This window comes from Triticum aestivum, chromosome 2D, assembly GCF_018294505.1.
Source record: "Triticum aestivum cultivar Chinese Spring chromosome 2D, IWGSC CS RefSeq v2.1, whole genome shotgun sequence".
Classification (NCBI taxonomy): Eukaryota; Viridiplantae; Streptophyta; class Magnoliopsida; order Poales; family Poaceae; genus Triticum; species Triticum aestivum.
This window is the reverse complement of record NC_057799.1, coordinates 71,234,156-71,247,130: the sequence shown is the minus strand read 5'-3', so window position 1 is coordinate 71,247,130 and position 12,975 is coordinate 71,234,156. Positions and strand designations below refer to the sequence as shown.

General features: G+C 45.9%; 3 protein-coding genes across 4 annotated transcripts; 1 reads left to right on the top strand and 2 right to left on the bottom strand.

Moving 5' to 3' along the window:
• Positions 1 to 365: 365 nt before the first annotated feature.
• LOC123051647 (uncharacterized) lies at positions 366 to 12,277 on the bottom strand. 2 transcript variants are annotated; one of them, XM_044474604.1, is made up of 5 exons: positions 12,077 to 12,277; positions 11,412 to 11,469; positions 11,253 to 11,297; positions 11,047 to 11,165; positions 366 to 624 (listed from the first exon to the last, which is right to left on the bottom strand). In XM_044474604.1, the coding sequence occupies exons 1-4, from the start codon at positions 12,149 to 12,151 to the stop codon at positions 11,068 to 11,070; spliced, it is 276 nt and encodes a 91-aa protein (XP_044330539.1). In that variant the 5' UTR covers positions 12,152 to 12,277; the 3' UTR covers positions 366 to 624; positions 11,047 to 11,067. The 2 variants fall into 2 exon arrangements, with proteins under 2 accessions (XP_044330539.1, XP_044330538.1); XM_044474603.1 differs by having other exon boundaries at positions 11,047 to 11,297; positions 12,077 to 12,272.
• LOC123051646 (uncharacterized) lies at positions 652 to 7,983 on the top strand. The gene is made up of 2 exons (XM_044474602.1): positions 652 to 3,611; positions 7,464 to 7,983. Exon 1 carries the CDS (start codon positions 2,063 to 2,065, stop codon positions 3,302 to 3,304), a length of 1,242 nt encoding a protein of 413 aa, XP_044330537.1. The 5' UTR covers positions 652 to 2,062; the 3' UTR covers positions 3,305 to 3,611; positions 7,464 to 7,983.
• Positions 8,528 to 11,040, bottom strand: LOC123051645 (protein ASPARTIC PROTEASE IN GUARD CELL 1-like). The gene has a single exon (XM_044474601.1). It carries the CDS (start codon positions 10,028 to 10,030, stop codon positions 8,699 to 8,701), a length of 1,332 nt encoding a protein of 443 aa, XP_044330536.1. The 5' UTR covers positions 10,031 to 11,040; the 3' UTR covers positions 8,528 to 8,698.
• Positions 12,278 to 12,975: the final 698 nt, after the last annotated feature.

Below are 12,975 nucleotides of genomic sequence, written 5' to 3'. Positions count from 1 at the left end.
TGCTTTTGGTGATAAATCAGAGATTTATATTTCCTCTGTGCTAAATCATTAATTCTACTAAGAAGGCGAGTCAGCCAATTTTTCTGGTTGAAATCATATAATATAACTATTGGTTCATTAAATTCATTTCATTGAAGAATTCCAAAGGAGTAATTGACATCAATTTTGACACTAGTCATAAGGAGTACCTATCATCAACACAAACAAAATCTAAAACTCTGCTCAGGGTGGGCGCGCAAAAAATTATAATGAACCACAGGGGCCTGGTGCAACCATTGATGGTTGAACAAAAGGATGCTTGTGGTAGTAAAAACCCATCATTTCCGAAATGAACCAACCAGGAAATTAAACATACGTAGACAATGGGCAACACAAGAAAGTCATCTTCACCATGTTACTTTCGTTGAAAGATTCCATTGCATTGAAGTCCACAGTTGGCGAAAACACATAAACAAGGAGTAATTGGCATCAATTTCAGCACTAGTTCACTCGCCAGCCAGCAAGCAAAGCACAAGTTGCATGATCCAGCTCGTCTTGCCATTATACGATAATCTTGCGACCTTTTGGAGTAACAACATCGTCACCATCAATCTCAATGGCACCAGCACCAAACAATGCCTGCATCTGAAGCACAACACACGCATCAAGTCAACAACAGCTTGACACATCACACACCCTAGAATGTAGAGCGCAAATATGTAAAACAAGCCGCACACGCAACAAAATACTTGTAGATCTGGTAAAAGGCAAGCTCATGCGTCAATCGATTCGATTCAAAGAAAATGTCTAGACTTTCCCATCGCCCTCCCCATCGCCCTTCCCATCGCCCTCCCCATCCACGCCGACGACCGCCACCAACCACCACTATTCCCCGATTCCGGCCGGCAGCGCGCTCTCCGGCGCGACAAGGGACGCGAGGATCCGCTCGCTCGGTCGCTCTGGTCTCGGAGTTGGTCTGGGGGTCGTCTTGAATCCAGATCCAGCTCAAGATGAGAGGAGCCTCGAGCGAGAGGAGCTCGTCGGTCGAAGACCTGGAGGCGCTACTACGGGCGGCGAACAAGGCGGAGAAGGCGGCGGTGCGCGCGACGGAGAAGGCGAAGGAAACCAAGCTGGCCCTCGTCGAGCGTATCATGGCGAGAGTGACGGAAGAGGAAGCGGATCGTCTGTTCCAATTAGGGGAGCACCTCGAGCCGGATCAAGTGCTGGATTGAGCGGTTGCAGAGGCGTCGTCCACATCGCGTGTTCAATGGGCGAGATGGCGGCTGTTCTGCCGGGAGCCGTGGTGAAGCAGGGAAGGGAGGCAGGGGATCGAAGAAGGTTGCAATTGGGAATGTATACATTCCTTTGGAAGCCAGGTACGGGTCTCCATCCCGCCTTTCTCCGTTCAGAGCAGCTCCGGCGAAGAATCAACTGCGCCGGCGAGCTGCATCCATGGATTCAAGGACTGTTGGGGATCCGGGGGGAAGGGCCCCGCGGGTCAGCCTGCAGGCCTCGGATAAAGTTGGATTGGGCCAGGAAGTACGCTATCAGGCAGGGAAAGCGTATTCACAGAAGACGCGTCCGCAGAGTGATGATGAGGAGTTGGTGGATATATACGGGCAGCTCTGGTCCGTTCCCTCACCAAGGAGAGCTAGGGTTTCTGCCACCGGCGGCAGGCTAGTTTGGATCCGCAAGGATCTGTTCCTAGCCAAAAATTTCGCCGCTAGCGATTGCCACCCAGCCAAAGAAGCAGATAAGCGTCAGCAAGTGCCGAAGAAATTTAGTTTCTCCAAAGATCCGTGGAAAAAGGAATCGGGCAGAGCGACCTACGCAGAGGTAGTGATGGGTGTGATGGGGAACAGAGGAGGCCGCCGCCATGGTGGTGGTGGAGGGGCTGGTCGGGGCAATACTTCTCACGCGACCAGTGATCAGAGTCGATCTTCAATGCAGGGGCAGATGCAGCAGATGCCGCAGCAGTTGAGCGGCTTCCACCACCAAGCCCCCCTGGCATACAAGCACATCAAGGTAACTTTGTCCCTATTCAGCAATTTCATGGGCAGGGAGGAATGCAAGGGATGCAGCCATGGCAGGGTGTACAATTCCCCCATTTCAACCAGTGGCCGCAACAATTCCTTCCTGCAGTGCCAGTTATGCAGCAACAGCAGCAATAGTATGGTCCTCCACCTACTCAGTTCCAGTCTGGGCCACAATTCCAGGGTTTTGGGGAAAGGCAGTCAAGCACCTTTCAACAGAATCAGCAAAACTTGCAGCAGAAGAAGAAGACCAAGAGCTTCAATTCCCAGAAGGAACAGCAGGGGAAATCAAGCAGTGTAGTCAAAACAGAAAGGAAGAGGTTGTTATCAACTATGATCCAAAACTGAAAGATGTGATATGCTACAATTGTGGAGAACCAGCTCATTTTGTTGGGACATGCCCCATTCCAAAAAATTGTTTCATATGTCACAAGGCAGGACACCATATGGATAATTGCCTGGAATGGTATAAGCCTCAAGCCACAGCTCAGTATTTTGGAAGTGGCAATGCTGGGTTAGGTTTCTTCCATATTGAGTCTGAGGGAAAGGATGCTATCAAATGGTTAAACTTGACCAATGTCTGTGTGACTGTGATTGAGGAAGGATCTATCACCACTCAAGAACTGAAACATAACTTCTCTGAGATTTGGAAAACCAACTGGCCTTGGCAAGTGAGACAACTAACAGAAAAAAGGTTCCTGGTCAGATTTCCTCCTCACAAGAAGGTTAAGGACTTGGTGGAGCTCCCATCTATCAACCTCAAAAAGAAAGGAGTGGTTGTCTCCTTTGATAGGTGGGATGGTGAGAAAGTGGCATATGCTGAGCTACAGGAGGTGTGGGTCACTATGATAGGAATCCCAGTCAACAAGCTTTCATGGAAAGTAATCTCTCAGATTGCCTACATCTTGGGGATACTTGTTAATGTGGACTGGCATGAGATCTTTAGAAGTTTTTATGAGAAGGTTAAAGTGCAAATTGCTGTAAGAGATGTCTCCAAGATTCCAACTGAAAGGCTGATAGAGATTGACAAGGAACTCTTCCTCATTTCTTTCATGGTTGACACAGCACCACATTTGGAAGCTGCTGCCCACAATGATGGTGGGTCAGACAAGACAGATGAAGACTTGCTGGAAGGAGATCCTGAAAAAGTTTTACAAATGCAAGGGCCTAAGGAAATGGAAACTGATATAGAGACAAGGATAAGAACAAAAGAGGGTCTGCTAAGGGCCCTTCTCAAAACCATCAGACCTCTCAAAGAGCCCCATCACAGTCAAAAACCCCTATGGAGATGATGAATTCATTGAAAAAAGGGTGCAAAGTGTGATTCAGGGTATGAAGAGTGATATGTCAAAAAAAGCATCCAGAAGAATCTGCCTGGAGAAAACATTGGTGTCCAGCTGCTTGAACAATTCAATGAAGAATCTGAGGATGAAGGTTCAGCAGAGAGACCAACCCAGAAAAATACTCAAGGTGGACAAGGAAAAAATTGGGGCCCGGTTGTGGCGCCCAGGATGAGTACTAGGATCAGAAGAGATGGAAGGACAGCAATCCAGAAGGTTGAAGACCTCAAGAAGAGAAAGGATCTCGAAATGCCTAAAGGTAACACAAACTATAACTCCTTTTCTACATTTAATTATGAGGAATTGTTATCAAAAGCCAGGAAAGCTGGGCTTAACTTAGGTGATGGTGTAGATATTATGTCACATAATATACAGGCCATTAGGCTGATTGAGAATGGTAGGTTTTCTAGTTTTAAAGAATCACATCCTGAATGTTTTCTCCCTGTTAACTTAGATATTAGTTTTGAGGGGGTTAACAAAAAAACCTCACCAAATGTAGGACCTAGCTATGCTCACAGTAGTGATGCAGCATGTGATATCCCTACTTGGGCTGAGGTTGTGTCAGGTAAAAAAGGTAGCTGTAGAAAATTGGAATTCAATTATGGTAGTAGGACTGATATGGAATGTTAGAGGGCTTAACAAGCCTGATAAACTAAGTGCAGTGGGAAAACTCATTAGAGACACCCATGCTGACTTGGTAGGATTTTCTGAATCAAAAAAAGAGTCTTTTACTAGCTGTCAACTTAAATCTTTAGACCCAAATGAGGAGTTCACCTGGAACTGGATGCCAGCTATTGGCACAGCAGGTGGCATTTTGGTGGGTATCAGACAGGATGATTTTGAGATTCTTTCTGTGGATACCCTTCAATATTCTGTTGCCTGCCTAATTAAAAATAAGAAGGATGGCAATATATGGAGATTTATTACAGTATATGGGGCTGCTTATGATAATCTTAAATTAGACTTTATTAATGAACTCCATAATACTATGGAGGCCTGGTTGGGTCCTACTATTATTGGTGGTGAATTCAACTTGGTGAGGAAGAGTGATGAAAAAAGTACTGGGGTTGTTAATTTACACTGGGTGACTCTATTCAATGACTGGGTTAATAAGTATGCCCTGATTGAATTAAAAAATTATACTAGGAAGTTCACCTGGGCCAATAACCAGGATAATCTGGTGATGGCTAATATTGATAAGGTGTTTATTTCCACTTGTTGGGAAAATTTATTCCCAGTTGTCCAGCTAAAAGCCCTGCCTAGGGTGGGTAGTGATCACACCCCCCTAGTTTTTGACACTGGAGCAATCAAACCACCAAAAGATAAACAATTTAGGTTTGAAAAATGGTGGCTCCAGGTAGAGGGGTTTGTTGAGATGGTTAAAAACACTTGGAATAAACCCTGTTCTATTTTAGATCCTATGGACAAATGGCAATTTAAGATTAGATTGCTTAGAAGAGTGTGTAAAGGTTGGAGTGCCAACTATGAGGCCTCCAAGAATAGAAATAAGCAACAGCTAGTTGCTGAATATAACCTTTTGGACATTGAGTCAGAAACAAAAATGCTCTCCCCACCATCTCAAGCTAAGATGGATAAGATTGCCTTAGACCTTCAAAATATTTGGAAGTTAGGGGAGATTAAATCTAGGCAAAGATCCAGAGAGAGAAACATACTGGAAGGGGGGAGGAATACTGCTTACTTCCATGCTTTGGCTAATCAAAGAAGGAGAAAGAAGCAGATCAGTGTGCTAAAAGGCCCAGATGGACCTGTAGAGGATACTAAGGGCATTATCAACATTGCTGTAGAATACTACAAGCAACTGTTTGGTAAGGAGGAAACCCTGGATATTGCTCTAGATGAGAACTTTTGGGAACCTTCTGAAAAGGTTTCTAATGAATATAATAGAAAATTAGAAGCTAATATTACTGAGGAAGATGTCAGGGCAGCTGTCTTTGGGTCTTATGCAAAAGGAGCACCTGGGCCTGATGGCTTCCCATTCCTCTTCTACCAACAATTTTGGGACACTATTAAAAGTGACCTAATGCTGATGGTAGATGCCTGGAACCATGATTCCTTGGATTTATATAGATTAAACTTTTCTCTGTTAACTTTAATTCCTAAAGAGCCTGATGCTGATACTATTCAGAAATTTAGGCCTATTGCTTTGACTAATTGCAGTTTTAAGATTTTTGCTAAATGTCTGGCTAATTCGTTAGGAGATATTGGGGATGAGATTATTTCTCAAAATCAAACAGCTTTTATTAAAGGGAGATACATAGTAGAAAGTGTGGTGACAGCTCATGAGATAATTCATGATGCTGTGACCAACAGTAGGGAGGGTTTTGTCTTTAAGCTTGATTATGAAAAAGCTTATGATAGAGTCAGTAAAGAATTCCTCCTAAAAATTATGTATCAGAGAGGATTCAGTCCCAAGTGGATGAAGAAGGTTGAATCTCTGTTGCACAGGAATTCAGTTGGGGTTAGAATAAATGACTGTAATAGTGTGTTTTTTGAAACTTTTAAAGGAGTCAGGCAAGGGGATCCTGCATCGCCAATGCTTTTTAACTTAGTGGCAGATGTATTCAGTAGAATGCTTAATAAAGCTGCTAAGAATAAATTGCTGACAGGGATGATGTGTAACATCTTCCCTCAAGGGATCATCAGCTTGCAATATCCAGATGATACTCTCTTGTTCCTAGAGAATAACTTGGAGTCTGCAAAAAATCTAAAATGGTTACTTGCTTGCTTTGAGCAAATGTCTGGTTTAAGGATCAACTTCCATAAGTGTGATCTGGTTCCCATTAATATTAATGAGGAAGAGATCCAGTGTGTGGCCCAAGCTTTATCTTGTGGCCTGGGATCCTTCCCTTTGAAATATTTGGGGTTTCCCCTCCATCACTCCAAACTGAGGAGAGAAGATTTGCAACCTGTGGTTGACAAAGTATTGAAAAAAGCAGCGGGATAGAGAGGGGGACTACTAGGCTATGAGAAGAAGTTAATTTTAGTGCAGTCTTGTTTAGCTAGCATCCCTACCTACCTGATGAGTATGGTCAAATTCCCTAAATGGGCTATTAACTTGATCAACTCTCAGATGGCCCACTGTTTTTGGGATAACTATGAGGGTCACCATAAGTACCACCTAGCTAGCTGGGGTTTATTGACTCAGAAAAAGCAGTATGGTGGTATGGGGATCCCCAACCTTGCTGATATGAACCTTTGTTTACTTGCTGCTTGGGTAGACAAATATCAGAGAGGAGACCAAAAAATGTGGAAGAAAATTGTGGATGCTAAGTATAGGACTAATAGCCCTAATATTCTCTCATGTCCTGAGAGCAATGCCTCCTCCCCCTTCTGGAAAGGAGTCCTTTGGGCTGCTAAAGCAGCAAAGATGGGCTACCAATGGAAAGTGGGGAATGGGAGGAAGACTAAATTCTGGGAAGATCAGTGGTTTGGATCCTGTAGTTTATCTATTCAGTTTTGGGAGCTGTATAGTATTGCCAATGAGCATAACGAAACTATTGCTGATGTTTGGGATGGTACTAATCTTAAAATTTCTTTTAGAAGATGTGTAGACAATAGGCTACTTCATCTTTGGTTTGACTTACTGAGCATTGCACAGTCTATTATTCTGAATGATGAGGAGGATGCTATTATTTGGAAGCTTGAGCACAATGGGAGATACTCAGTTAGATCATTATATGCTATGGTAAACTTTAAAGGGATTACCCCTGTGCATGTTCCAAAGATATGGCAACTACATGTCCCACCTAACATTCATATATTCCTCTGGCTGCTTGCTCGGGATAAGTTGCTAGTTAGGAGCAACCTGAGCAAGAGGCAACATTTAGATGATCTTAGTTGCTTGTTTTGCTGTGAAGGTGAGACTAGTAACCATCTTTTCTTTGAATGTGTTGTTGCTGTTGAAGTGTGGAAAAGTATCCATAAGGTTGTGGGGTGTATGCCCCAGCCTGGTTTTAGTTATGTGGCTGACAAGTGGAGGAAACATAAATCCCTGTAAGATGAAAATATGTTCATCTCAGCTACTCTCTGGGTTATCTGGAGATGTAGAAATGACATGTGCTTTAACAATGCCCCATGGCTGGGAGTGCAGGTGATCCTGAGGAGAATTGCAGGTTTCTGCAACCAATGGAAGATCCTATGCAAAGAGGCTGCAAGAGAACGCGTGGAGAGTCTGATATCATCTCTGTGGGAGCTGTCCAGGTAGCCGCCTCTGCTGCTTTGGCCAGAGCCAGGGTGAGGAAGAAGAAACTGTGGATGGAATACTATCTGAAGAAGAAGGCAGAAGGCTGGTATGGAATCGAGATCGGACTGCTCGTTGAAGGTTGAGAAGAGATAGATATCGGGTACCAGGCCTTCCTGCTGGTGGCATTAGCCTTTTATGTTCTGTCAGTAGACATTCGTTAGATGATGCATGTAAGAGGTTTTAAAGTCGTGTGTTTAGGTGGATTTATGCCGGAGGGAGCGCTCGCTCCCGCGGGCTGTAATGAGACTGGATTCTGTGGTTTCATTTTAAGTAATGGAACCGGGGCAGGAGCCCTTTTCCTCTAAAAAAATGTCTAGACTTTCTTAACCCCAACCCACAGGAGGCTATAATTACCAGCGCCGCATGGCTCACTATAAGCGGCCTGAGAACGAATCTGATCATAAATCACCAGATAAAGCTCAGTTTCTCAACAAAAATTGCACCACTGCTTTTTTTAATACCAAATAATTACTAAATGTGCAACAGTGCAAACAACAACTATTGCCTGACACTGGATAGCCTACAGCTGAAAATCATCGGCTAGCACTCGTACCAAGTTCAGGGATGTTTTGACATTTAGCGTGAAATTTATTACTAAACCAGTCTACGAGCAAGCAAGTAGTCGGTCCACGATTCATATACACGGAAACTGATCTAGCGCACAGTAATGTTCATTACTTGCTGCCGCAGAAACCAGAGGCATATTGCACAAAAACTATGTAGAGCAGCAGTAGAAATCAAACAGTCTCCCCAACTTGCTATTATATCTCCAGGAGGGTAATAATAATCTAAATTCACATTTTGGCATACATGGCTTTCCTCCAGATAACTTGCATCGGAGGGAGTATAAAAAGTAAACCATAGTAAATAGTGAATACTAAAAGGAAAGAAAAAACAGCGAATATTTCATACTTAAATATCCTGCAAAATTTAGGAGGGTAAGAATGCACCAATCATCATCATTAAATTCAGCATTATAATTAGGAATGTAACCCATTATTCTTAAATTGTTCCCACATCGGTTTATGCACCAACTAATGATGAATGCATTCGGCGCAGATACATATAGTACTCTCTAGGATCTAGACAGTTGGGTGAGTGTCAGCACTACAATGCTCCTGGGCAAAGTAGAGACGATTCCCCGGGAGGTCAAATGTGAACCGCGTGTCCACCTGCTGCGCCGCGCCAATCACCGTCATCTCCTCGTCCGGCACGACGGCGAAGCACAGGTGCTCATGGTTCACCCTCACGAACAGCAGTTCCGGCTTGATAAAAAGCCTCGTCGCTTCTTCGTACAGGTTGAAGGTCAAGCTCGGAAAGTGCACGTGGCCCCACGAGCCAAAGCAGAGGTGGTACCCCTGCACCGGCACCGTCGAGCGGCGCGCCCCCTGCTTGTGCATGTCCGCCGCGACCTCGGCCTCCACGACGTCATACGCCGCGCGAACCAGCCTGGTCAGGGGAGTCCCGGGGTCGATGACGGACCCCCCGCGACGGGTTTGTAGATCCCGCCTAAACATCGCCGTCTTTACCCCGTTAAGCTTTTTCCTGTTCAAGCTGATGCCGACGATGCGGATGTAGTACATGCTACTTTGGCCGTAGCCCGATCCAGTGAACAGCAGCGACGTGCTCTGCGCATGGTCGTGCCTCGGGATGTCGCGGCCAAAGCGGAGGAACCCGTGCCTGGTGTTGGGGTGGCTCTGTCCGGGAAAGAGGCAATATGAGAACCGCGAGTCCGTCAGCCCGCGTGCGGTGAGCTGGCTCATGAACGACGTCGGGTGCCTGCTCAAGCTCAGGACCCCGGCGAGAATGTTGTGGCTCAGGCGCTCGAACCCGTGTGTCGTGTGTGCGCAGCCCAAGATGAGGTTGTCGACGTCCCTGTTGTGTCCTCCTCCTGCGCTGGGGCTGCCTGCGAAGGCAAACGTGTCGCTGCCGAGGTAGCCGTGCGCGGCGACGTTCCAGGAGGTGGTGTAGAAGCTGCACCGGTTCCTGCTGGAGGGGGTGTAGGGGGCCGTACACTTGGGGTCTGTGGGCTTCATGTGCTTGTAGCGAGGGGACAAAGCAGAGTCGAAGACGGCGCCCTCCTGCCGAACCTCAGGCACGCAGGGCTGGCACTGCATCCAAGTCAGATTGCTGACGAGGTCCAGCCCGAGCTTGTAGAAGTGCCGGGTTTGGCCGGAGCCGACGCCGACGAGGACGCCGTACAAGGGCCACCCCACGGGGGCTATGTGCGGACCTATGCTCGTGAGGTTCGCGCCAAGCTGCCCGAGCATGCCAGCAGTGTTGTGGTTGGACACGATAGGCAGACTGAATCCCGCGCTCGGTGTCGGTGGTGCCACAGTGCCGGCGACGGTGTGGCTGGCCGAATTCAGCAGAACAAGGAGGAGGCAGAGCTTACAAGCATATAAAACAGACATGGTTGATTCCTCCGAGCTCTATACTAGGGCTATGTTCGATGAAGCCAGAAAGGCGGTTGAGCGTGTGTCCTTCATTTGGAGGTCGTGTCTTAAATAGACTCAGATGAATCCATCTCTGGAGTATCTCTTGATGGATATGCATGCATTGGTGACTCCGATTACTTAGTGCAGCGAAGATACGGGGTGGCTAATTAACAAATCCATCTCTTGAGTATCTCTAGATGGATATGCATGAATTTGTGAGGCGTGCAAGTATATCGATGGTTGAAATGATACTGATTCATCGAACAGTCTTGTTAACAATGCTAGGTGCTTAGAAAAATAAACTGAGTTTTATTTCTACAGAAGAGACATCTAATTAAGCATCTACCTTGAACAAATAAGCACCGGTGCTTAGGAAAATCTTGATTTATTTCTCTAAGCACCTCCGCAAAGCACCTTGGATTGTACAAGGCCTTAATGGGTCCGATCAGTAGTGTTACTACCTCTTTTCAATTTATTAGGGCTGCGGCGTATCCTTTAGATTAACAATTTGATCAAGTTATATATCGCAAAAATTATATTATTAGAAACTTCAAATAATATATTTTCTAGTCATATAATTTGGACCGCAATATTAAACTGACCCTGGATGTGGGTAGATCCCAGATCGAACGATCGACCGCTCTAGGAACCAGTACACATTGAACGTTTCCTGCTATCTGTTTCTACTGGCTTATCGGGCAGGGATCTAGCTGACCCTGAATCGAAAAAAAAGGCTAGGTACAGCCCATCTGCATCCTGTTACTACAAAAGCAAAATCACAAAGAGCTACCTCACTCCCGGAAAAAAGAAGTCGTAGACAAAATTCAGTCTAATTTCCCCATGTTGCTTCAGGGGCATCGAGAACAAACACAATGTCAGATTTGACCGCAGGAGATCGCATACTAATCCATCCCAAAAGAAACATTACAATATGGATTCTGTGGGTAGTAGAGAGTAGAGACTAGATTATGTTCGAATATTAGGGAAATCACCTTGTTAACCATGACACATCATCAGCCAATTCTTTGCAGAATGGCATGAACGTGACCACAACCATCTTCCACCTCGGGACCAATCCAGTAGCCAGAGATAACTATCTGCGCACCTAGAACTGCATCCACAGGGTCTCTCAGAGATACATCGGCATGAAAACTTACAGCATCTACAGATCTTGACATAGCTGCTCCTGTCGACGAACCTGAACATGTGCAGCAGCCAACAAGGCTCCTGGGTCTGTGGAGCTCTGCAGTTGCCATCAGTAGTATAAAAATCTCAGGCCAAATGAAATCAGATGCTGAATTATAACTTCTCTTTTTCCATTCAAATTCTTTCAGGTTGTAATGGATGCAGCACTCACCACTTAAAGGCTGCTTCCAGTGAAGCTGGTTCGTGCACGCAACTTGACTCCGCTGTCCCTGTGAGTAAAGATGTATTAGAATTTCAGATTCAGGTGGTTGAGAAAGCAGCAGCAGCAACAACAACCCATTGAGTTTAACTGGTTAGACATAGTATGAATGATTTAAGCACCTGGTTGAACTAGGTGCTGGGATCTACCATGTTCTTATGCAGAGTAATGAAAATTGAACACAAGTACTCCACAGATCTACAGAGGGAGTATCATTCAGCTTCTTGTTTCTAAGGTAGGCACCGCAATTGGCAAAAGGAGAATATTTTGGAAAACCGGGAGTAGAATGTAGCAACTAATGAGGAATGCGGTACTCCGGCGTTCCTGAGATAAAATTTGAGTGGCTCAAGTTCCAGCAGGACTATTATTACAACCTTCAGATTTGAACAACAGAAAGGGGTGAACATCTTGGGGCAGTCATGTATACAAGCCAATAAACAAAATTTTGACTAGCAGGCTCTGAAATATTGCGATTATATTTGTTGCCCAACTCTATTGCAGTCTCGCAAGCATCACATCAGTTTATGTCAACCATCTAGGGGCGGAGCCCACAACTTGTTCGACTGAATGCCTGCTCCATGAAACGGGGGTAGAAGAAAGTGTGGTTGACGAATTACCTTCGAGGCGGCGGCGCTCCGGCGAGGAGACGGTAGGACCGCGGCCACACCTGCAGGCAGCAGCGCGCACGCCATGGCTGGACTCTGCCTCCCAAGGGTTTGCGCCAAGAGCGCCGGGCGAGGGGAAAACACGCAAGACAGAGCAGAAGAGTAAGTTTTTTTTTTTTTTTGCGGGGTGTAGAAGAATAAGTTAGTGTCGCAACTCTTTTATCCTGAAGTATGAAGTAAGAGAAGTAATACTCGTCTGCACGGATTACTTTTTACAGAAACAAAAAGAAATAAATGTATTGAACTAAGATACATCTAGATACATATATTTGTATGACAAGTAATTTCAGACGAAATAAGTATTAATTTTCTTGGGCGGCACTCTGCGTGGATCGACTAGCCTGAGTAAGTTACTTACATAACTCTTTTATCCTTAAGTAATAGTAATCTTTTAGGGCGGCGGTCGACGGCCGAAAGCCGTGCATGAGCCATCAAATGCCTCGATCCCCAGCCGTCGAATGTGCCCCAGCTCCATCTCCCCTCGTATCGTTTCACTTTGCTCAAAAAATCACGTCGACACGCACGGTCACATGAGGAAGATATCGATAGCGAGCGCCGTTGACCCTGCCATGGATGCATGCCGACCGACTCTCGAAGCACCGCTAGTTCGCCATCGCTTGCCCTGTTGTCGCCGCCCTCGCAGAACCGGTCCATCACCCCCGTCCCCAGCATGGGTGCTCGCCGATAGTTGCAGTGTGGAAGTTGGCCGATTCCAACACGGCGCGGCTCTGAAATATTGCGATTATATTTGTTGCCCAAATCGCCTGGTCAGCACGTCGCAATGCTGATCCCCGGCATGCTAGAGACGTCGGTCCCAGCAGCCACCGAGATGATGGTTCCAACTCGCCATG